The sequence below is a fragment of the Elephas maximus genome, chromosome 25 (assembly GCF_024166365.1).
Source record: "Elephas maximus indicus isolate mEleMax1 chromosome 25, mEleMax1 primary haplotype, whole genome shotgun sequence".
Classification (NCBI taxonomy): domain Eukaryota; kingdom Metazoa; phylum Chordata; class Mammalia; order Proboscidea; family Elephantidae; genus Elephas; species Elephas maximus.
Window position 1 is genome coordinate 39,644,957 of NC_064843.1, and position 23,857 is coordinate 39,668,813.

General features: G+C 40.4%; 1 protein-coding gene across 1 annotated transcript in view; it reads left to right on the forward strand.

The window, feature by feature from the left end:
- Window positions 1–23,857, forward strand: part of LOC126067437 (zinc finger protein 343-like) — a 40,567-nt gene that overhangs the window by 2,284 nt on the left and 14,426 nt on the right. The window contains exons 2-4 of the mRNA XM_049869294.1: window positions 14,223–14,489; window positions 14,672–14,727; window positions 18,209–18,335. Of these exons, the coding sequence (XP_049725251.1) occupies window positions 14,438–14,489; window positions 14,672–14,727; window positions 18,209–18,335 (235 nt within the window). The 5' untranslated portion in view covers window positions 14,223–14,437. The remainder of the gene's footprint in view (window positions 1–14,222; window positions 14,490–14,671; window positions 14,728–18,208; window positions 18,336–23,857) is intronic.

Sequence of the window (23,857 nt, forward strand, 5' to 3'; positions counted from 1 at the left end):
GGTCATTTCTTATTGTCTACCTTTCGCTGTGTCCAAACTCAGTAATTAATTGTGTTAATTACTTCCTTTTAGGTATTTCTGGGTGTTTTTTAGTTCTTTGGCTTGTAGACAATCCTTACGTGGCAGCTTCTTTGCATCGTGTGTGCATCTGTGTCTCTTCTGCTTTTTTTTTTTTTTGAATAATTTAGAAGTGATTAGGTTTAGGACTCACTCTGCTATGGGATGACCTCAACTGACTGGTTGATTCCATTACATTAGAATACCTTGGGAGGTGATTGCATTACATTATAGGTGACGTAATTACATTAGATTACATCCATAGGTATAGGGGTTAGGACCCCAACACATGTTTTTGGTGGGTGGGGTCATAATTCAATCCATAACAATTACTCATTAGATTTAGAAGGAGATTTAGATCAGATGGCTTTTCTAACTTTACCAAGTCCTCCCTGCTGCTGTTTGTATGTATTTATTCTCCTGGCTCCCTCTGTGATGGGTCATCCCAGTTAGTTGTGTAACTCTGCTGAAGGCCAAATTTTCTGTCAAGCAACCTCTCTATATAGTTCTGTCTCCTGACTGTCAACTGCTCCCAGTGCCTTTAGACTTTATGTTGGTAAAGACTGTGCTCTCGTAAGCACTCGTGGAACATCAGCATCCTTTCTAGTTTCCATAATCCTGCCCACACCTTTGTAAATAGTCCCTTTACTAAACTCTACTTAATTACCCAATTGAGTTGCAATCTTTTACCTGACTGATTCAGGGACAGTGCACTTTAAAACATCTATGTTAATGATGTTTTAAATAAATGATGTAATAGGCAGAGACCAAATAAATGATGTAATACGCAGAGACTTCTTGAGAGAAAATGCTGACCAAGAATTTAGAGAATGTTTATGTGTTGTATCAGAATTTTTCTGTAATTCCATAGCAGTTTACAGAAGATTATGCACTTGAAATATTTGTATTTTTATAAGGAAATAGATTTGTCACAGTGGACTTGGCAAACAAAAGGGGAAAGTGACATTTATCTGGATGCACCGTATAAATGATATCATTTGCCATTTCTGAGACTGTTATAATTAACTGGAATGGATAGAAGATCATGTCCATGACATGTTGTTGAGATATACAGTTTTATGATGCAAGTTGTGCTTACAATGTGTGTTTTCTGCAGATCTCATATTATGCTTTATAGCCACAAAAGCTTTTCATTCCCGAAGTCTTTTATAATGTAGTGAGAGATATATTTATGTTTTGTCGTAGTGAAGCAATAATGTGATGCTTTATTAGTGAAAGAAAGAGTTTTATTGAAAGATGGAGAGATTCATAAATTGGGAGACAGAATAGCATCCAGGCAGGGTACTATAGTGTTCCAAATTACAGAACACCAGAGAGGTTTTTATTTTATTTTTTTATTATTGTACTTTAGTTGAAGGTTTACAGAACGAACTAGCTTCTTATTGAACAATTAGTACACATTGTTTTGTGACATTGGTTACCAACCCCACGACATGTCAACACTCTCCCCTCTTGACCTTGAGTTCTGTATTACTAGCTTTCCTGTCCCCTACTGCCTTCTGGTCCTTGTCCCTGGGCTGGTGTGCCCCTTTAGTCTTATTATGTTTTATGGGCCTATCTAATCTTTGGCTGAAGGGTGAACCTCAGGAGTGACTTTATTACTGAGCTAAAAGGGTGTCGAGGGGGCTGTACTCTCAAGGCTTCTCCAGTCTCTGTCAGGCCAGTAAGTCTGGTCTTTTTTTTGTGAGTTAGAATTTTGTTCTACATTTTTCTCCAGTTCTGTCTGGGACCCCCTATTTTGATCCCTGTCAGAGCAGTCAGTTGTGGTTAGCCAGGCACCATCTAGTTGTGCTAGACTCAGTCTGGTGGTAGTTGTGGTCCATCAGTAGGACAGAGAGGTTTTTATCAGGTAGAGTAAACAAAGGGCTGCATGCTCACAGGCACAAGGGGGATACATGACAAAAAGTTATTTACAAGGGGGTTGTTAAACTACCAAAACAAAAAAAAAACAAACCCAGTGCCGTTGAGTCAATTCCAACTCATAGTGACCCTATAGGGCAGAGGAGAACTGCCCCATAGAGTTTCCAAGGAGTACCTGGTGGATCCGAACTGCTGACCCTTTGGCTAGCAGCCATAGCACTTAGCCACTACAACACCAGGGTTTCCTGTTAAACTACAGTTCTTCTTAAATTATCATTTCTATTTTCTAACCTCCTGGAACATGTTGACCAAGGCATTCTTCTTGGATTAAGCCGTGCAGACACTCTCAAAAAACATCTTTTAGCATACAGTTCCTCGCACAAGCTAAAATTTTGACCCTTGCTCCTTTTGAGTTAAAAGCAGTTAAGCTTTTACAAAAAGCCAAATTGTGTTTTAAGAGCAGGATAAACAGATTTTATGCCAAGCTGCAGTTTGATTCAAAATGAAGTTTAATTTTGATCTGGGGCAGCCATTTTAGCCATGCCAAGAGTCTTGGTTTTGGAGTTTGCTTACCCATCTTCCCCTTTTGGTCATGGCACTGCAGGGGGATGCAGATCACCCACAGAGGAGTTACCCATCTTCTGCAAGGATATTTTATTTTAGGATGGCTGCTGTATTTGACTGCTCTGTTATTAGAGGTAGTTGGGCACCATCTGATGTTACCTTGCAATTGCTTTAGGCCTCATGTTCAGGTTGAGTTGGTTTTCATTGGGGAGGGTGTTGCAAACAGAGCCACATTAGAGGAACAATTTAGCATTCCAAAAAGGCCTGATGCCAGAAATACATTCTCCTTAGCAAAATTAGTTTCTTCTAAATACATGATTTGTTGCATTGCTAGTTGTCTTGAGGATTGGCTGTGGCAGTGAGAAACAGTGTATAATGCATTTAACAAGTCCCATAATAACAATCATAGTGCTTAAAAGGAGTAGTCAGGCTACTAGAAAGGAGAGTGTCCCAGATCTGATGTTTTGGGGTAAGTAGTTAAAAGTATCGAAGAAGGAAGGCGTGGTCATGGGGGAATGGTATGTAAATAGGAGGACTTTTGACATAATTTAGAGACATCTTGTTCTACTTCTCCAGAGGTATTTATCCATGAACATGAAGAGGTATTAGCAATAGCATAAACTCCCCTTTGCTGAGTTAGGAGAAAATCAAGAGCTATTCTTTGATCTAAGGTAACTTTAGCAAGAGATTCTAAGCATTTTTGTTGAGTTGTCATTCCATCAGCAACATCATCAGTGGTTTGAGCTATAGTGGCAGATAGATTGTGAATAGATTGTTCTAATTGTAGCATACCAAAGGAGGGAACAAGCACTTGAAGAAATGACCAGTCCCACTGAGGCCACTCGCAACGGAATTATTTGAGAGGATAAGTTCTTTCTACTGTGTGAATATTGATGTCAAGTCATTGTTCTGTACTAAGTTGTCATTGTATACGTGGATAGCTGTGGGAACTCCAAGGGTACCTAAAGTACATTGGCCTAACATATCCCAATCATCTAAACATGACATGGCCCAAGTATAGGGGAATTTTTCAACTTTTTACTCAAATGAGCTGATCCGACACATAAAAGGGTGTATACACATGGGGCATATAACACATCTGCCCTGGTGTAAATATTAGAAGATGGAATGGACTGCCAAACCCTCTCAAGCCAGTCTGCAGTTAATGAATCATCATAAATGGATAATTCTCCAAATTCTAGGGCATCCTGGAGAAAGGCACAAACTTGGAGATTTTGACCATTTTTGATCTACTGTTGTGGAATAATATCGAACATCATTAATAAAAATTTACAAGGTGCAGAAAGAATAAAATATTCTAACCACGCATGAGTAAGATTGAAATAGGGAGCAGATGGATAGATGGACAGTTCTGGGGATAGCTGTAATTTGATGCGAATGGCCTGTTTAAGTGATTTTTCAAAATCAATAATGAAATTAGGTGTAAATTTATAATCTGAGACTGGTACAGTAAGTGGATCATTATGGTCCTATGTAGACTGAAGGGAAGAGTGACATACCCAACATTCGGTCAGATGCTGGCACTGGCTACTGACAGAGTTAATTTGATGAGAGCATTTTCATTCTAAGCATCAGTGATGGTTATAATAAACAAAGAGAATGTTTATTAAAAATTCCATAATGGAGAATAGGTTAATTAGAAATTATAAGATATTATATTAGAAGATGGGAGCCCTGGTGGTACAGTGATTCTAAGCACTCAGCTGCTAATCAAAAAGTCAGCAGTTTGAATCCACCAGCTGCTGCCTGGAAACCCTATGGAGCAGTTCTGTCCTGTAGGATTGCTATGAGTTGGAATGGACTTGACAGCACTGCGGTTTTTTTTTTTTTTTTTTTGGTTTTATACCAGGGGATGAGTCAAAATTAGCAAAATAAAACTTGTTTCAAAGGCTGTAATTGCTAAACAATGCAAAAATTTCAATACAGAGCCAGTTTACTATGTTAGGATTAAAGGTACTTGATTATTACCAAAGTCATTAAGAAATAATTCCACAAGTGTGCAAAAGCAGTCAAAACTATTAAAATACTAGCAGTTAGGAAACAGAGTTCAAACATATCAGCAGCTTGCATGTAATCTTGTTCCTCGATCTTGAAATCTGAAGACGCTGGCTTCTGGTCCCTGTGGTGTTTTCAGCCTGAGTCTCAAATCTCCAGTTGGCTGACAGGTCCAGCTGGGTGCTTTAGCTTTCTTTAACTTTCATGAATGAATACAAGGGTTAATTCCTTCTAGTTTTACTGTACAAGGGTTAGTTAAAAGAACTAGATGAGGCCCCTTCCAGTGGGATTCTAAAGTATCTTTTAGTTGATGTCTTTTCCAATAAACATAGTCTCCTGGGGTAGTATTAATTAGAAGAGAGTCAGGTTTTTGCTCCTCAAACACCTCCTTAATTTTTAAAAAGTGCTTCTTAGATTTTGCTTAGAGTTCAACAACGTTTCAGTAATTCCGGTAGTACTAAGTTAGAATCGGAGAGAATAGTCATTGGCCTTCCAGTAACTATTTCATAAGGAGTGAGTTTATGAGATCCAAAAGGAGTGCTCCTTAAGTTTAAAAGTACCAAAAGGCGAACCTTAGTGCAGGACAAACCTAAGGAATTGGAAGGCTTAGCAAGCTGAGTTTGTATTATACCTTTAGTTCTTTCTACAAGTCCAGAGGACTGGGGGGATGTTAAGGGCAATGCAGCCTCTGGTATGTGGGGAAGATTGGGTATTCTTGAATTATTCATCTAGTAAAATGGGTTCCCTGATCACTGCAAAGAATTTTTGGTGCTCCTCAAGTAGGTATTGTTTTGGAGGAGCCTCTTTCCTCCAAAAGAAGCAGTGGCACATTGGCAGGGAAAAGTCTCTACTCAATGTGAAAACCTACAGATCATTACTAAGACATATTTATAACTGTTCAAAGGTAGAAGCTGGATAAAATCTAATAGCTTTTCAAGCAGAGGTCTAGAGGGCAAAGGGTATTTTGCCCAGGTAAAGTTTTAAGATGTTTTCCAGGGTTATAGCAAGGACAAACAGAACAGTAAGAGGCCACATGCTCGGCTGCCTGAGAAAATTTTCCTCACCAGTATTCCTTTAAAATTTCAATCATCTTGTCTCTTCCTAGGTAAGTGTTCTCCTGTACAGTCCTCAACATAGGGCCATGTAAAAGTTTAGGGAGAATAATTTTAAGGTCAGCCCCTAACCAGAGTTTAGTGTCAGGGTCTTGGTAACAGCCTGACTTTTTCCATGTCCCAGTTTCATCTGACTGAGCTTTTTGCTGATGTCTTAAAAGCTTTTCTTCGATGGCTTAAAAAATATGTATTTCATGGGAATAGTTCTCCATAGGTTCTTCCAGAGACTGCTCTGTAAATTCCTTTGTTATAACAGGGGCAACAGTATTTGGGAAGGAACCTGTTTAGCAGCTTAATCAGCAAGGTTATTTCCTCTAATTTCTTCAGTTTGGGGCATTCACTTCAGTTGGTGTGCCTGTATTTTAATTAGAGCAGTTTCAGAAGGGAGCAACAAGGCATGTAGAAGGTCTGGTACTAAAGCCCCATTTTTAGTAGTGTTACCGGAAGAAGTTAAAAACCCTTTCTGTTTCCACACTATTCCAGAATCATGAGTAACTCTGAATGTGTGTTTTGAATGTATAAAAATATTTACAGCCTTCCCTTTATCAAGTTTGCACGCTCTAGTAGGAGCAGTAAGTTCAGCTTGTTGGTCTAAAGTAGCTTTGGGCAGTGGCTGGCTTTCAAAGACTTAAGTAGAAGTTGTAACAGCATAACCAGCCCGATAATAAGAGTCAGGAGTTGGTTTTAAATAAGAGTCATCTACAGATAACACCTTATCAGGGTTTGTTAAAGGAGTTTACTTAAGTCACTGTGGGGAGTCAAAAGCTGCTCAGTTAGATCTAAACACTAGTGGGAGGGACAATCACCTTTATCAGTTACAGGGAGAGAAGTGGCTAGGTTTAAAGTAGCTGCAGTATGTAGCCTAATATTTGAAGCTGCCAGAGGAAGAACCTCATAGGAGGCAAGTCTGCTGGCAGATAAATATTGGGTTAAAGCCCAATTAAATAAAACAGACATAGCATGGTGTGTGTGTGTGTATGTGTATCTGTAAAGTTCCCTGCAATTATATCTGCAGTAGTTTCTATCAGTTTTGCAGTGGTAGCTATGGCTCTGGGGCAACAGGAGTATTGAACCACAGGGTCCAGCTGCAGACTATAATAACCTAAAGGCCTATTTTGCCTTCCATGTTTCTGTATAAGAACACCTAATGCATCACCAGAAACTTCAGGTACAAATAAGAAGTCCAAATGATAGTTTGGAAACCCTAGTGTAGGCATCTCAGTCAAAGCTTCTTTTAATGTAGTTATTGCCCCTGAATCTTCTGGGGTAAGATAGAATGGATCAGGCTCAGAGGTTTTCAAATATTTGTATAAAGGCTGAGCCATGAGAGAGAAGTTAGGAATCCAGGTGCGACAGTAACCACATAGTCCTAAAAATTCCCTTAATTTTTTATTTGTTTTTTTTTTTTTTTGTATGTGTGTGTGTAAAGGGAAGGCTGCAATACCTTGTTTTCTCTCGTGGTCAATATAAATGCCTTCTGCAGAGATTAAATGACCTAAGTATTTGACAGAAAGCTGAGCTAATTTTAACTTCTCTCTAGAAACTTTATGTCCACCAGCAGCTAAATGTTTTAACAAAGTGATGCTGTCTTCTAGGCACACTTGTTGAGAGGTAGAGCACATGAGCAAGTCATCAGCATATTGTAACAAGGTAGATTCGTTTAAAAATGGGAAACGTTGAAATATACATGTAAAATCTGAGAAAACTATGTTGAGGAGTTGGTAAAACTCTGGGGTGTGACAGCCCAGGTAAATTTGTTGGTTGTCCCAAGTAAAGGCAAATAAATGCCAGCTTTCAGTTTCCACAGGGATACTGAAAAATGCACTACAAAAGTCTGTAACAGTACAGGATGCCATGCAGGGAGAGCATTGGAAAGGAACAAATGTGGATTAGGGACAACGGGGAATCTAGGAATGACAGTGTGGTTAATTGCATATAAGTCCTGAATAAATCTCCATTCTCTATCATGTGCATTTTTAACTGGAAGGACAGGAGTGTTGGAAGGAGTAGTGCGGGGAACGATAACCCTTTAGAAAGAGAATCCAGAATTATAGATGTTCGTGTTCCCTTTGCTTCTCATTTAAGTGGGTATTGGGGAATTTTGGGCAGGAGTTTAAATGTGTCCACTTGAATTTTAAAAAGTTTAGTGGACAAAACTTGGCCAACATCTGTGGATATTGTGGCCCATAAAATTTTGGGGATCTGAGAAATGACTTGAGAGGGGAGGGAGCTTGAACAAGCAGAGCTTTGAAAGGAGACAGTAAGGGCTTGCATATGGCAAAGAGCCTCTTCTTTTTGAATGTTATCTATCCCTAAGTTCTGGTTTTCCAGCAAAATTAGTATTTCCTGCTTTTCATCAAGTTGTAAAAGGCAGTTCCATTTAGATAAAATAATCCTGTCCTATTAAATTAACAGGGGTTACAAAGGGTGCAAGTCTTCAATAGGGCCAAGAGATACTGGCACAGGTTGGAAGTGTACTAATGTTTGTTCTTTATTAGTAACCCGCATTATTTTTGAGGTCTTTTTACTCAGGGGCGGGGGCCTTTGTAAACATGTAGGGTTAATTGCTGATAGGGTGGATTCCGTATCAGTTAAAAATTGGCTGCATCCTCCGTTAGTGTATATAGTTGTATTTCCTTGAGGGTGTAGAGCCAGCATCGGAAAAGTCCCTTTATTGACCCAGGAGCTGCTTCATTCTGAATCGGGGTAGAAAGTTGGTTGGGGTAGAAAACATTCATTTTCCAATGGCCAGGTTCTTTACAATAGTGGCAGAGACCAGTTTAAGTCCTTTGGAGGGTTCGAAATTTCTGGATAGGCCCTTGTAGCTGCTGTAATTGAAGGGCCATTAGTTTGTTAGCCTTAGCAGTCTGCTTTGTTTCTGAAGTCTGGGTTAAAAGCTCATGAGCCAAGCTAGTCAGTTCAGCAGTGGGAGCAACCTTCCGATCTAAATGCTGTCTTTTAACTAAAGTTTAAATTTCAAGCTCGATACCAGATATAAATGTTTCATTAAAGGCCCCTGCACTTCTTTTGTCTTAAGCATCTATGCCAGAATGTTCCAGAAACTTCTGGAATAATTGGGTATGATAATCATATACACTTTCATCCTTATTTCATATGCAAGAATGGATTTTTGTTCAATCAGTTATTGGGGGAAAGGCCTTAGTGATTGCTTTATGTAATTTTTGGCTCCTATCTCAGGCTTCTGCAAGGAGGGTTTCACCTCTTTTGCTTGTATCCAAGGCTAAACTAGTTTGGGAATCTTGCCATTTAGCACACTCTAACCATAATTTTGGCTTCCCCAGGGCCAACTAACACATGGACTAATTGATACAAATCAGGCAACCTGGGCTGATAAGCTTCAATGAGGACTTTAAAGTCTGTAGCAAACTTGTCAAGATCCTCATGTAATTTTGGAAAATCTTTAACAGTGCCACATAGTTCTGTATGAGTCCAAGGAGTAAACGAAATGATAGGACTCTTGGGATTTTCTCTGGTACCCAGTCCAGCGGGGTGAATCTCAAAAGGCATTTCAGGAATGCGCTTTGGACACTCTGGCTTTGGACTCTTTGGCCTTGAATCTCTAGCAGATTCTTCAAGGAAGAAGGTAAGTTCAGGCAGAGTGTTTCCAGAAGGATAAGAAGGTAGAGGAGGGTGCAGAGAAGCAGCTGCCAGCAGAGGAGCAAAAGTACCAGCGGGGGCGGGGGTGGTGGAGGGGGCAGGGGGGTGGTGGAGGGGGTGGGGGTGGCGTAAGCAGAGCAGAGCTCTGACTTTGTAGTTCCGGACTTTGTTTAGTTAGTTCGGAAACTATATTCTGCAATTCTTTTTTCTGTTCAGTCACTTTAGAAGCAGTATGTTGCAGAGAGGTTATTTTGCTATTTTGACGCATTTTAAAGGCCTCAAAAAACAAACTAGAATAAGTATCCCATTGTAACTCCTTAATCCAGGATCCCTTTTGTTCTGATGTACTGCACAGAAAAATTAATTTAGAAAGATCACAGGTTCCCCAAGTAGCCACTGATTGGAGCTGCCTTTGGCTAGGTTGTGCCAAGGAGAAAGAAACAAACATGTGGAAGAACCATAATGCTGGCTCATGTAATGAGTGGAAGTCTCTGAAGGAGGCTCAGTATCGCTGTTAGATTTGGCGTTCCAATCTTCCCAAAGGCAGCATAAAGCTAACTTGGGAAACTCTTCAAACAGGAGGTCAGAGATTCCAGCTTCTCAGAACCGGATAATATCTCTAAGGTTCTGAGTTCCTTAGGCAACAACTGTATGAAACCTAAAAACCAAAAAAAGTTAGGTTCCATTTAATAAAAAAAAAAAAGAGACAAATCCTATAATAAAACTCAGGAAGCTTCTGCACAAAGAGAATGGAGGCTCGAGTCCAAGAGGTATTTCCCTTTCTGCAACTTTCGATTCTACCGTGGAAGTGGAGGGTCCAAAAATGACCCAGCTGGTTACTTCTGGCCCAAATTCCTGCATCCTGGAAGTTGCAGAGGCAAATTCACCTTTGGGTCCCTTCCTGGTCACCAAGAAATGTCATAGTGAAGTACTAGTCGGATACTCTGTTGGAAGTGAAAGCAAAGAGTTATATTGAAAGATAAGAGATTTGTGAATTGGGAGACAGAATAGCATCCAGGATACTATAGGGGTCCAAATTGCGTCAGTGAGGTTTTTATCAGGGGGAGTAAACAAAGGGCTGTGTGCTCACGGGCACAAGGGGGTACATGACAAAAAGTTACAAGAGGGTTGTTTATCTACAGTTCTTCTTAACATCATCATTTCTATTTTCTAACCTCCTGGAACGTGTTGACTGAGGTGTTCTTCTTGGATTAAGCTGTGCAGACGCTCTCGACAAACACCTTTTAGTAAACAATGCCTCACGTGAGCTAAAATCTTGATCCTTGCTCCTTTTGGGTTACAAGCAGTTAAACTCTTACAAGAAACTGAATTGTCTTTTCAGAGCAGCAGAAACAGATTTTAGGCCAGGCTGGAGTTTGATTGAAAATGGAGTTAATTTTGATCTGGGGCAGCTATTTTAGTCATGCCAAGTGCCTTGGTTTTGGGCTTGCTTCCTCAGTTTGAATGAAGATAAGATACTTGATTTATCTGAGAAATAGCAATAAATAGATAAAAGTTTTTCCCTTAGGCTTACCTATTTTATGAATATTTAACTCTTTGAATCCTATTTTCTTTCAACGTTTTCTATGACACTTTCATGCAAACAGAAAATTGAAGAGTATATTACACTGAATGTCCGTATATCCACCTATATGGTTGGTTAGATATGTGGTGAAGTAAATAGGGTGACGTGTTAATAATTGGTCATAGTTGAACAAGAAGATTTTCTTAAATAAAAGTTTTGTGAAATATGAGTTTATTAGAAAAAGAATCCCGCATGCATCTGTCACCTTTTTTTCAACAGCATAGACAGTGACTATACATGTGGACCTCACCAGACGAAATAACACAGGAATCAAATCTACTACATCTGTGAAAAGAGACGATGGAAAAGCTCAATATCATCAGTCAGAACAAGGCGAGGGGGAGACTGCATCCTCCTCCTCCTCCTCCTCCTCCATCTCCATCTCCATCTCTTCCCTTCCCTTCTCTCTGCCTCTTTGTATTTGATCAGAACCCCCCCTTTGCTGGAAATGTTTCATCTTGCCTCCATAGATGGACAGATTTCATCTTATGCTCTAAATATTAGCTTCTTTTCACTTCTTTGCTGTTGTTGTTAGGTGACTTCGCGTCAGTTCTGACTCCTAGTGACCCCGTGCACAAAGAAGCAAAATACTGCCTGGTCCTGCGCCATCCTCACCATCATTGTTATGCTTCAGCCCGTTATTGTGGCTGGCGTTTCAATCCATCTCATTGAGGGTCTTCCTTTTTTTTTTCTGACCCTGTACTTTACCAAGCATTATGTCCTTCTCCAGGGACTGATCCCTCTGAATAACATGTCCAAAGTATGTGCAATGAAGTCTCGCCATCCTTGCTTCTAAGGAGCATTCTGGCTGTACGTCTTCCAAGACAGATTTGTTTGTTCTTCTGGCAGTCCATGGTATATTCAATATTCTTTGCCAACACCATAATTCAAAGGCATCAATTCTTCAATCTTGCTTATTCATTTCCCAGCTTTTACATGCATATGAGGCGATTGAAAACACCGTGGCTTGAGTCAGGCGCACGTGACATCCTTGCTTTTTAACACTTAAAAGAGGTCTTTTGCGTCAGATTTGCCAAGTGCAATGCGTTATTTGATTTCTTGACCACTGCTTCTATGGGTGTTGATTGTGGATCCAAGTAAAATGAAATCCTTGACAACTTCAATCTTTTCTCCATTTATCGTGATGTGGCTTATTGGTCCAGTTGTGAGGGTATTTGTTTTCTTTATGTTGAGGACTGATGCATACTGAAGGACGTGGTCTTTGATCTTCATTTGATCATTCCTAATAGTGTCTATTCTGTATGTGCTGAGTTAGGTTTTTCTTGATAAGTGTTCCTGATGGTATGGCAAGTGTAGGAACTGTGTTCTTTATGTTTTGTGTCCTGCACATGGTCACAGATGCTAGGACATTGAAGTGTCAGGTAATATTGTGGACTGTGGCTGGATAAGAATGGGTTCGTGGGTTTGGGACCTTGTTACAGCATGTTTTAATGTTCATCAAATATCTTGGCATCCCCCTTGTGTGGCCTCTCCCTATAAGGATACTTTTCTACCCTGTTGAACTCAAGACCATGTAACTTGTTTTGCCAGTGAGCTATGGGCAAAAGTGTCACTGGGTAAAATATTTAAGAGTCTGTGTGTGGTGCAATGAGTTCCTTTATGTGGCCTTTTGCTTTGGTTCTCCAGAAAAATAACTTGAAAGATTTTCCCCCTAAACCCTGAAGAGTTGTTACCTTTGCCCTAGTTCTTTGGAGAAGCAACTTGGTGGGGGGGACCCCCCACTAATTTTCTACCCCAGGGCCTTTGTTACTTTTGCCTAGAGGATTCCCTGGATTGATTGACATTTCCTGGGTAAGCTGTAAAACGCTTGATGGTTTGATACTTTCGTCTGGCCTGGGCTGGTAATTAACAAGACCTGAGTTGATTGACATCTCAAGGGTAATTGAGGATTAGTTGAACTCTGATCTGCTGATGGTGGCACTGCCTTGTAACTGATGAGGATCTAGATGTATAAGTGGCTGAAAAGCAGAGGTTTCTGAGGCCTCCTGGTAGAGAGAGAGATGCTGGCAGAGAAGCAGAGTCATGTAGGAGCTGAGTGGTCCTGAAGCTACAATACTGGCTATGACCTGGGCCAGTTAGAGACAGAGAAGCCAGAGGGTGGAGTCATGCAATGCTTAGAAATCTCACTGTCACTTTCGTTCGCATGCATTGCTCGAGGCAAGTCACAAGGTCAAGTCCAATGTCAGGGGCAGTATAATCCTTTTATGGAGAAGCAGATAGTAGGGGAAAATAATAAAATCTGCCACAAAGGCCTATTTTATCCTAATCGCTAGGATTAGCAAAATGAGACACATTTCTTCTTACAAGAAGTTCGCATTCTAGTAAAAACAGTAATTTATTATAGAAAAATTACAGTGTGGTTTGAATAAGGTGACATGTCTAGGTTGGACAGATGAGGGAATAAGCAGCTTTGCCTACAGTGTTGGGGGATGAGTCACGAGAGCATCTTTGGGTACCCCAGCTAGCCTTAAATGGGCACTAGGCAGCAGTAAGGAGTCCCTGGGTAGTGCAAACAGTTAAACTCTTGACTACTAGGTAAAAGGTTGGCAGTTCAAAGCCACCTAGAGTTGCCTCAGAAGAAAGTCCTGGCAATCTGCTTCCAAAAGGTCACAGCCTTTAAAACCTTATGGAGCAGTTCTACTCTGCACACATAAGGTCACCATGAGTTGGAATCAGCTCAGTGGCAGATAACAGCAGCAAGGCAACAGTAGGACTGTAGTCATGTGGGCTAAGATCCTGGCCAGGGTGTCAGAGGAACTTCTAAAGGTGGCATTGTTCCCAACACCACCTGCCTCCTCTGGACCACATGAGTGGAGGACTTTGGCTGATAGGGTCATGTGGCATACACACACAGAAATAGAAGGTAGGGTGTTATCTTTGTAGAAGTCACTGTGAGATCTGGAGGGACTTGGTTCAGTCCCCCAAACTCCTCAGAGTTACAGGGACGTAGGGAATTGAGCAGAGCTGGAACCTTGGGCTAGGGGAGTCAGAAGCTGACTGCTTCATGCCCTAATTGGTCTGGAGGGAGATGCTAGAGGCTCTTTCTCCACAGGCATTAGACTGTATTCTGTCTTCCCTTGACTCATGTAGCAGAAACTGATCTGGGACATGGAGCTTGAATCTGAGATGTGGGGACAAGAGGGGCACAGTACATTTTGACAGGTAAGGGAGTGTATCAGGGAACAGACTTGAGGGCTTATAGGCAGAAATGAATAAAGGTAGGAAAATCCAGAGAACCTGAGTAGACTGAGACTCTGTGATTGGTGAATGAGGAGGGTGTGAGAGGACAGGATCCCTGCTGAAGAGGCATGGGTTTAGAGCACACAGGAAAGGACCCAGCAGCATCGAGTTGCTTCTCCATCCCACAGGTCCTGGATGCATGGAGACAAGAGGGGCTTTCGTAATTGAGGTTTGAAGAAGCCACCCCAGGCGGCAGAAATCCATCTTAAGATGAAATGACTTCTAAGCTGGCCCTGTGGCAGAATGTCAAGGCAGTCAGTGGACTGACTCTGGGGCCATTACGTTGCCTGATCCTTCTGCCTGGGGAGAGCAGGACTGGGAGAAGATTTTGGCTTCAGAGAACATGGGAGATATGGAGACCATGAAGAAATTGACTCAAGGACATACGGCAAAAGGTGAGCATTGTTGAGGGTCTGGAGAGGTAAAGAGGGGTACCAAGGCTCCAGGTTCAGGTGAGAATGCTTCAGGGGCCACAGCTGGTAAAGTAGCTACTTCCTTCCATCCCATGGCTCGGAAGAGTTACTCTGGGAGCATTATGGGAGGTTTGCTCTCTCACAGCTTTTCTTTCTTCCCTTAGGTTTGTCTTCTAAGGATACTGATTGGCCCCAAGAGAAGAAGAAGCCCAAAATACTAGTAAGTTGCAATTACGTAATTTTTATGAAATGCTGGCTCATTCCCCAGAGATTAGACATATGTTCTGTCTTGAAAAGGGAGAAGGGTAATCAGCATTTAGGGGTTTCATACCTTCCTGTCAGGTACCATGTTAGGTATTTTAGAATGGTTTCTGGTTTTTATTTTTCTTGTTGGAAAATATACTATAGATTAATATTAAGAGTCCAGGAAACTCTAAGACATAAGGAATATTTTTGAAAAACTAGATTATTAAAATTTTTTAATGTACTGTGAAATTTCACTACACATCCACGTACATACTATCTAATGATACCATCTTGGGTACTGGACAACTTTTTACTTTACAATTATTGAACTTTTTAAACATACAGAAATAGAGAGCATAGTAAAAATAGATTCCCAGGTACCATCATGTAGCTTTAACAATCATCTGTAACGGCCCTTCTTATTTAGAGGAATATGACATTGTGTCAAAAAAATCTCAAATGTAAAATATCAAAATACCCACTTTTCAACTTCTCTGTTCAGTTCTGACACCAGCTGCCCACACAGCACTTCTTTCTCTGACCCTAGCCACCTGGAGCGAGGTCACTTCTCACAAGTGAGAAGCATACTGTTCTTCAGACTGCCGAATAGGCAGATTCTAGCTGCAAGTTTGATGGGCCATGTCACACCCTCACTTCTGATCTCCTGCTACAAATTTAGGGTGTCCTTTATGTCTCTGGGATGCCAGTCACAAGCTTGGGAGTCTCCTCTGGGCTGCTTTACTCCTGACCTATTGCGTCCCACTACTCCTTAGGGAAGCAGAGATGTCTCTTTGAGGACTAAGGTGCACCTGACCCAAGCCATGATATTTTCAATTGCCTCATGTGCGTGTGAGAGTGGGACAATGTATAAAGAAGGCTGAAGGAGAATTGACGCCCTTGAATTATGGTGTTGGCAAAGAGTATTGACTATACCATGGACTGCCAGAAGAATGAACAGGTCTGTCTAGGCAAAAGTAGAGCCAGAGTGCTGCTTAGAAGCGAGGGTGGTGAGACTTAATATTTCATGTACTATGGACATGTTATTGGCAGGGACCAGACCATGGAGAAGGACATCATACCTGGTAAGGCAGAGGGTCAGCGAAAAAAAGGAAGACCCTCAATGAGATGGATTGACACAGTGATTGCAACAATGGGCTGAAACATAGCAGTGATTATGAGGATGGTGCAGGACCAGACAGTTGTTTTGTTCGGTTGTATGTAGGGTCGTTATGGCTCAGAAACGACTCAGCAGCAGCTAACAACAACAGTTTGCTGGAGTGACTTACAAAACACAGAAAAAGTGCTATATTTACCATTACAGCTTTATTATAGCAAAAAAGGATATAAAATTGGTAGCGCTAGGTCTGGGAGGGTTCCCTGTGCCGAGCTTCCACGTCCCAAGAAGCGATGTGCTGCCGTCCTACGTGCCTTGTTCTCTCGCATGGAGTTTCTGTCTAGAGCTTTTGCTGACTTCATTACGTAGTCATGACTGATTGGATCAACTCCCCCTCTCCCCTTAGGCCGCCTGGGCTTTGAAAGAAGTGATGTGATTCGTCACCAATCTTGATGTGCGTCTTTATTTATGTAGTGATCTGTGAACTGAAGAGCTAGCAGAAAAGCCCATACTTTATGCAGTTACTTACAATTAAAGTACCACGGCAACGGAAATCGAACCATTTTGTTTGAGGTCTGGGGTTATTTAACTAAAGCATGGAACTGAAATGTGTGCGTATTGGAACTGTGCAAAGAGAAGAGTTCCTGTATTTAAAGTGGGTGAATTATAAAGCAAATTAATTTTAAATTTTATCTGGATTAAAGTGTTTGTAGGAGACCTGGTGGCGCAGCAACCAAGCGCTTGGCTGCTAACCAGAAGTTCAGTGGTTTGAGGCACCAGCCATTCTGTGGGAGAAAGCTGTGGCGATCTGCTTCTGGAAAGATTACAGCTTTAGAAATCCTATGGGACAGTTCTGCTGTGTCCTCTGGGATCATTATCAGTCAAAATCATCTAAATGGAAATGGGTTAAAGTGTTTGTTTTTGTTTCTAAAGGTTAAGTTATCTGTAAATCACCTTTTTCTGGAATATTACTGCCATTCTCTTGCCAGCTGTTTTGCATAGATGAAGTATGCTACTGTATATGATGAATGAAGTGTTGGGGACTTTATTAGAAAAGGTCATTAAAATACATAAACAAAGATAGTGAATTTACAGATCCCATTTAGTCACCTGAACTCTTCAGAAATGCTCGTTCCAGACCCCATCTGTTTGCAAACCACTTTTCTCTGTAGTTGAAGTTTCCATCCATCTTCTCCTTTAAATCTTCACCATCCCTTAATGCCCAGCAGAAGCCCCACCTCCATGATGACTTTTATTCTTTTCTAGCCCATTGTTTTATGCTCTCATCTTTGAATTCCTCCGTTATGAACTCCCAAAGTCACTCTCTTGAACACTGCTTAATGCTTTGAAATTGATTCACAAATCATTTCTCCAGTGAAGTCATACGTGTGTAAGGGCCAGTGTAAAAATGGCATGGGGGAGGTGTCTCACCTCCTCTTTCTTCACAAGGGGGATGGAGAATCAAGATCAACAGCCCAAGGCTGATTTCTCTGAGATGGAGATCAGACATGCCTCCCGTCTCTGCCGTCTTTACAATTCTGACACCAACCATCCCTTCCATGGCACTCTCTACCTCCCTGCTGGGTTTGATAAGCCATGGCAGTGGCGACTCAGAACTCACAGACGGTACTCACGATTATGGGACTTATTAGGGAGGTAACAGGTTACAGTTCAGGCTCATGAACACTCAAAATACAGTTCTTCTAGCAGGACAGCCTGTTCCCAGCTGTGCTCGAAGGCACGCCTCTCCCTGGTCCTTGGCCTCTGCCTAAAGGTTTTGTGGGCCAGGAAGCTCAACACTGTCTCCTGCTACTGGGTCTCACTGTCTTCCGTGTTATACCTCTCTCCCTCTCTCGATCTCCTGGTTCCAGGAGCTTCTCAGCACAGGAATCCAGGGTCCAAAGGATGTGCTCTCCGTTTCTGGCTGTTCTTACTTGGTAGTGGTTGGAAAATCTCTTTCCTGCCTCTCAGGTGGCTCATTTCAACCTCAGCAAGATGGCAAAACTGACCAATCCCTTTGGTGGGCTACAGTTGCCCTATCACATGGTCCCTCCCAATCACTTGGGTGGGAGTTACAAGACCATGGCTAGAAAGGCCACACTAAAGTGATCTTATACCGCAGCAGGGATATGTTTTGCGCATCATTTGTGGTCCCCACAGATTATATCACAAAGCTAGGTATACTGTCATGTCCAGAAGAATTTGATATGGAGAACTGCATTCTCTGAAAAGAATTAGGTGAACTTCTTCAGGTCCAGACTCTTTAGGGCCACCAGTTAAACTCCTGTCATTGAGAAAATTGATGGTGATTTGTTGTGCATTTATTAATTGCTTATTCTAGGAACCCGTTACATTTGAAGATGTCACTGTGGTCTTCACGGAGGCAGAATGGAAGAGACTGAGCTCTCAGCAGAAGAACCTGTACAAAGAAGTGATGCTGGAGATTTACAGGAACCTGCTCTCATTGGGTGAAGATGTGTTCTTTTCTTTTCCTTCATTAATTCAGTAAATATTTATTGGCCACCTACTATATACCAAAGGAGCCCTGGTGGCGCAGTGGTTAAGCACTTGGTTGCTAACTGAAAGGTCAGTGGTTTGAACCCACCAGCTACTCTGCAGAAGAAAGATGTGGCAGTCTGCTTCTGTGAAGATTTACAGCCTCGGAAGCCCTACGGGGAAGTTCTGCTCTGTCCTGTAGAGTTGCTGTGAGTTGGAATCAAATCGATGGCAATGGGTTTTTTGGTTTTCTACGTGCCCTGGTGGCATAGTGGTTAAGTGCTACGGATGGTAACCAAAAAAGGTCGGCAGTTCACGTCCACCAGGCGCTCCTTGGAAATTCTATGGGGCGGTTTTACTCTGTCTTACAGGGTCGCTATGAGTCAGAATCGTCTCAAAGGCAGTGGGCTGTGCATGTGCCAAGGGTTCCTGGGTGGTGCAAACAGTTTGCGCTCAACTTTTAACCTAAAGGTTGCTTGTTGGATCCCATTCAACAGCATCACAGAAGAAAGGCCCGGTGATCTGTTTCCATAAACATTATAGCCAATAAAACCCTATGGACCAAATAAAATTAAATTAAAAAAAAAGAAAAACCCTATGGAGCAGTTCTACTCTTTAACACATGGGGTGGCCATGAGTTGGAATCGACTTGATGGCAACAGGTTTGATTTCTTTTTGTTTTGTTTTGATTTTATGATGTGCCAGTTGAAACACAGAACACTTTAGTAAATGTAATAGTTGGAAATCCCTGCCCTCAGTGGGGTTACCTTCAAGTGTAAGGAGACAGACAACGAACAGTAAACTTGATGTAAAGAGATATTATAATAAATATGTTAAAAGATGACAAGTTTTATAAAGTGGAAAACTAGTACTAAAATAGAGTGAGAAAAAAGGGGTACTACTGAGTGTGACAGGGTAGCTGGCTGAATTTTGAAATTGAGTATTTGAAATCAGCGAGGAGGTGACATTTGACCAAAGATGTAGGTGGTGAGGGAGCTAGAACTCCAGGTACCTAGGGTTAAGAGCATTTCACATGGAGGGAGTTGTCGTTGGTGCTGAGAGCCTGAAGGAAGGGATGTGCTTGTCAAGCGTGAGGAGCTGTAAGGAGGCCAGTGAAGTTGGGCAGAGTTTGCAAAGGGGAGAGTTGTGAGAGATGCCTTCTGCAACAGAAGTTAAATTAAGTGCCAATTTTTTTGTGTGGGTTTTGGATTTCATAAACCATGCCTTTTCTTTTCTCATTTATTTACAATGATTCTTAAATCTGGGTTGATAAATATTATCAATTGCAACATTATTCTAGATCAGGGGTTGAACAACTTTTTCCGTAAAGGGCTAGATGGTAACTATTTAGGTTTTACAGCCGTATGATCTCTGTTACAACTCTCAGTTCTGCTGTTATAGTGCAAAAGCAGTCATCCAGTAACACGTAAACAAATGGGTGTGGCTGTGTCCCAGTGAAACTGTTTATGGTCATTGAAGTTTGAATTTCATGTAATTTTCACATATTATGAAATGCTGTTCTCTTGACTTTTTTCATAAATGTTTGAAAATGTAAAAAATATTTTAGATGGCGTGTTATGCAAAAACAGGCAGAGGGCTGGATTTGGCCTCTGCGTTTTCCCATCTCTCGTTCTAGATCAGCACTGCCCAGTCGAAATACAATATGAGCCACACAGGTAATTTAAAATTTTCCAGTAGCCACGTTAAAAAACTAAAACTAAACAGATGAAATTAATTTTAATAATATATTTCATTTAACCCAATCTGTTGTAATATTACCATTTCAACATGTAATCAGTGTAAAAAATATTCATTAGCTATTTAATTTTATTATTTTTTGCATGAAGTCTTCAAAATTTGGTGTGTATTTTATACTTCAAACACATCTTGGTTCAGACTAGCCACATTTCAAGTGCTCAGTAAGCGTATGTGGTGAGTGGCTGCCATATGGGTTACTGCATTTCTGGGTATTGTTGTATTTCTAGAGAAACCATGTAGAGAAGAGTTACATTTTTGGAGAAACAAAACAGTTCCAGGTAGGAGCTTCCTTCAAACAGTGTGGCTATTTCCCTGATGCAGGTTCATTTTGTTCCATTTTCATCTTCTTTGACATATTTTTATATGATTTTGTCTGGTTTGACCTAGCCCCATCATGAACTGGTTCCATCAAACTCGATGCAGGTGGTCACTGACTTACGATGTGTTAGAGTTATGACAAATTGCACTTAACAACCATCCATGATTTTTTTTGGTACATCTTATTGTTTATAATACGTAATACATACAGTGTTGCAGCATGTAATTTGATGATGTTACCATTCTTGTTTCAACCCCCAAAGACAAAGATTGGATTTATGGAGATACTGATAACAAAAGGCAATAATAATGAAAACTAAAAAAAAAAAAAATGTTATTCAACTTAGATCAGAAGTGCCTTATGACAAAGTTGTCAGAATGGCACTCTTTGTAAGTCGGGGACTACCTGTACAGATTTATCCATTTCATTCTACTTTTGTATGTTTTGATTTGGCCATAGCTAGTCAGTCTAATTAAATTTGTTTTTTATTTTTCTCTGGTCATAGTATTCTTTTTCTCTGTTAATACATTTAACTAGCTCAAATTAGTCTTGTTATTGAAAACCTGGATCCTTGGATCCAGTTGCATTTCTTGAAATGTTTTTCTTTCTCTTGCTCAACACCACAGTATTCTCAGTTCTCTAGTCTCTAATGTTTCTCTTTTGGGCTTTTCTCCTATTTCTTTCTCTTTTTTTCAGATTGTCATGGTTGATAGGACTTTGTGTCATATACTCTTTTTCCGTGTCTATATTCACATCCACAGACAACTTGTGAACTTTAATAATTTTGATCATCACGTATTATGATGAACCCATGTTCTCTCTGTCACTGTCTAACCTGTCTTTCTACTTACCTACAAAACATCAAAAGTTTATTCTCAGACTCACCAGAATTTGAGGTCATGCTAATTTTCTTCCTAAATCAATCCCTTTTTATTTCTTCATATATTCATGTTATGATGTCTTTTCTTCAAGTGCACTGTTAAAAATAAATGGACTCATTCTCCTTGAAATAATTTAATGGCTTTTAACAGCAAATGAATATTTCTCACTTATATTGCCTTATGGCTGCAGTTCAGATGTGACCCAGTTCATTGGTTTTGGGGTCTAGGCAAAAGGCACATCTTCTGTCAGGGTTGTGGGGTTCTCAAGGCAGGGTGCAAAAAGAGCAATGATGAAACCACACTGTGGCTCTTAAAACTTACTTGAAAGTGGCACTAAATTCCACTAACCTTCATTGGCCAAAGCAAGTCACATAGCAACATCTGATGTTATTGTGGTGGGAAAGATAATTCTCCTGCAGGAATGGGCTTGGTGAGAAAGGGCAGCAAATATTTTGACCACAATACAATTTACCACCAAAGGGGAAGCTTGAGGTGAATTTTAAAAAAGGAGTAGGATTCAAGTCCCTGAGTGGTGCACACGGTTTATATGCTTGCTGCTAACCATAAGATTGGAGGTTCAAATTCACCCAGAGGTGACTTGGAAAAAAGGCCTGATGATCAACTTTCAAAAAATCAACCATCGAAAACCCAGTGGAGCACAGTTACACTCTGACATGCATGGGGTTTCCACAGGTCGGAATTAACTTGATGACAACTGGTTTGGTTTTTTTTGGTTCAGTGAGCGTCAGGGTAGACATAGGATCCCTGGTGGCACAGTGGTTGAGCACTCAGTTGCTAACCAAAAGGTCAGCAGCTTGAACCCACCAGCTGTTCTACAGGAGAAAGATGTGGCAGTCTGTTTCTGTAAAGATTTACAGCCTTCGAAACCCTGTGGGGCAGTTCTGCCCTGTCTTGTAAGGTCCCTGTGAGTTGGAATTGACTTAGTGGCAGTGGGTTTTAAGGTAGACTTAATAGTATAAGCATATAACCCATTTGCTTCATCCTTCTCTTTTTCTCTTTTCTGCTGAATTATTTCAAAGCTAATCCCTAATGTGTTTTGTCCCTAAATATATTGTATTTCTCTAAAAATTAAAGAGATTTTTACATAACCACAATACCACTATCCCATCCAATGCAGTTAGTGATGATAGCTTAGTAGCATCTGATACCAAACCTGTGTAAAATTTCTTTGATTTTTCTCAAAAAATATTTTCATAGATTAGAATCAGGTTGTCAGTTATTCCTGTTAATTTATAAATTTAACACAATTCCAGTTAAAAAAAAAATAATAGTAACAGGATCTTTTATGAAGTTCGCATGGAAAAGAATATCCAGGAAAAAACTGAAAAGAAAAAGCTAAAACAGAGTACTAGCCTTACCAGACATTAAAACATGCTATGAAACCTTTAGAATTAAAACACTGTAGTACTGGTATGAATAGACAAATATACCAGTGGAATCAAAAAGGAAGTCGAGAAATCAACACATGTACATATCTAGTTGTAGTATATGATAAAGGTGGTATCTCAAACCACCGGGTAAATATGGACATTTTAATAAATGATGTTGGGCAACTAGATACTCATTTAGAAAAATATAATATTGGACCATACCTCATACCATACACAAGAAAAATTCCAAATGATCAAAGATCTAAATGTATAAAGGTAAAAGCCACAGGTGAACTAGAATATAGGTAAATTCCTCTATAACCTGGGGTGGGAGGGGTTTCTAAATTTGGCTGAAATTCCAGATGCATAAAAGAAAAGGTTGATAAATTTGACACTAGAAGCAAAGACAGATGAAATACTTAGGAAATATTTGCCACATGTATCCGGTGGGTTATCATATATGAAGTTATTTTCCCTAATGTAGAAAGAGTTTTAAAATTAGTGGGGGTGGGGTGGGGGAGTCGGGGTGGGGGTAGAAAGAACATGAAATACTGAATATGAAAAAAATGAGGCAAACTACGTCAATGTATAATTCATAAAGTAAGATATAACATTGGCCCTTAAGTATACGAAAAGGTGTTTAATTTCACTTCTAATGAGATAAACGCAGATTACAATTACACTTAGATATATACCCTTCTCACCTATTGGCAAGATTTCAAAAGGTTGACAAAATACTGTTGGCAAGGTTGAGGGAAATAGGTACTATAATACATTGCAGGTGGCAATGCAAAATGGTACCACCATTATGGAGGGAAGCTTGGCAATATCTAACAAATTGAAATATGCTTATACTTGGACTTGGCAAACCTACTGCTTCTAGGCATTTACCCTGAAGAGTGACCTTCAACAATATGAAAATACATACATACAAAGTTATTAAGTGCCACATTATTTGTACATAAAATGTTAGAAGTAACTTAATGCCCAAATATGTAAATTGATTGAGGAAATTATGGTACGTCCCCTCAATGAATTTCAACAAAGCTATAAAAAAGAATAAGGAAGACCTCGCTGAACTGATGTGGTGTGAATTCCAAAATATAGTGTGATAAAAGCCAAATGCAAAAACTAAAAACCAAACC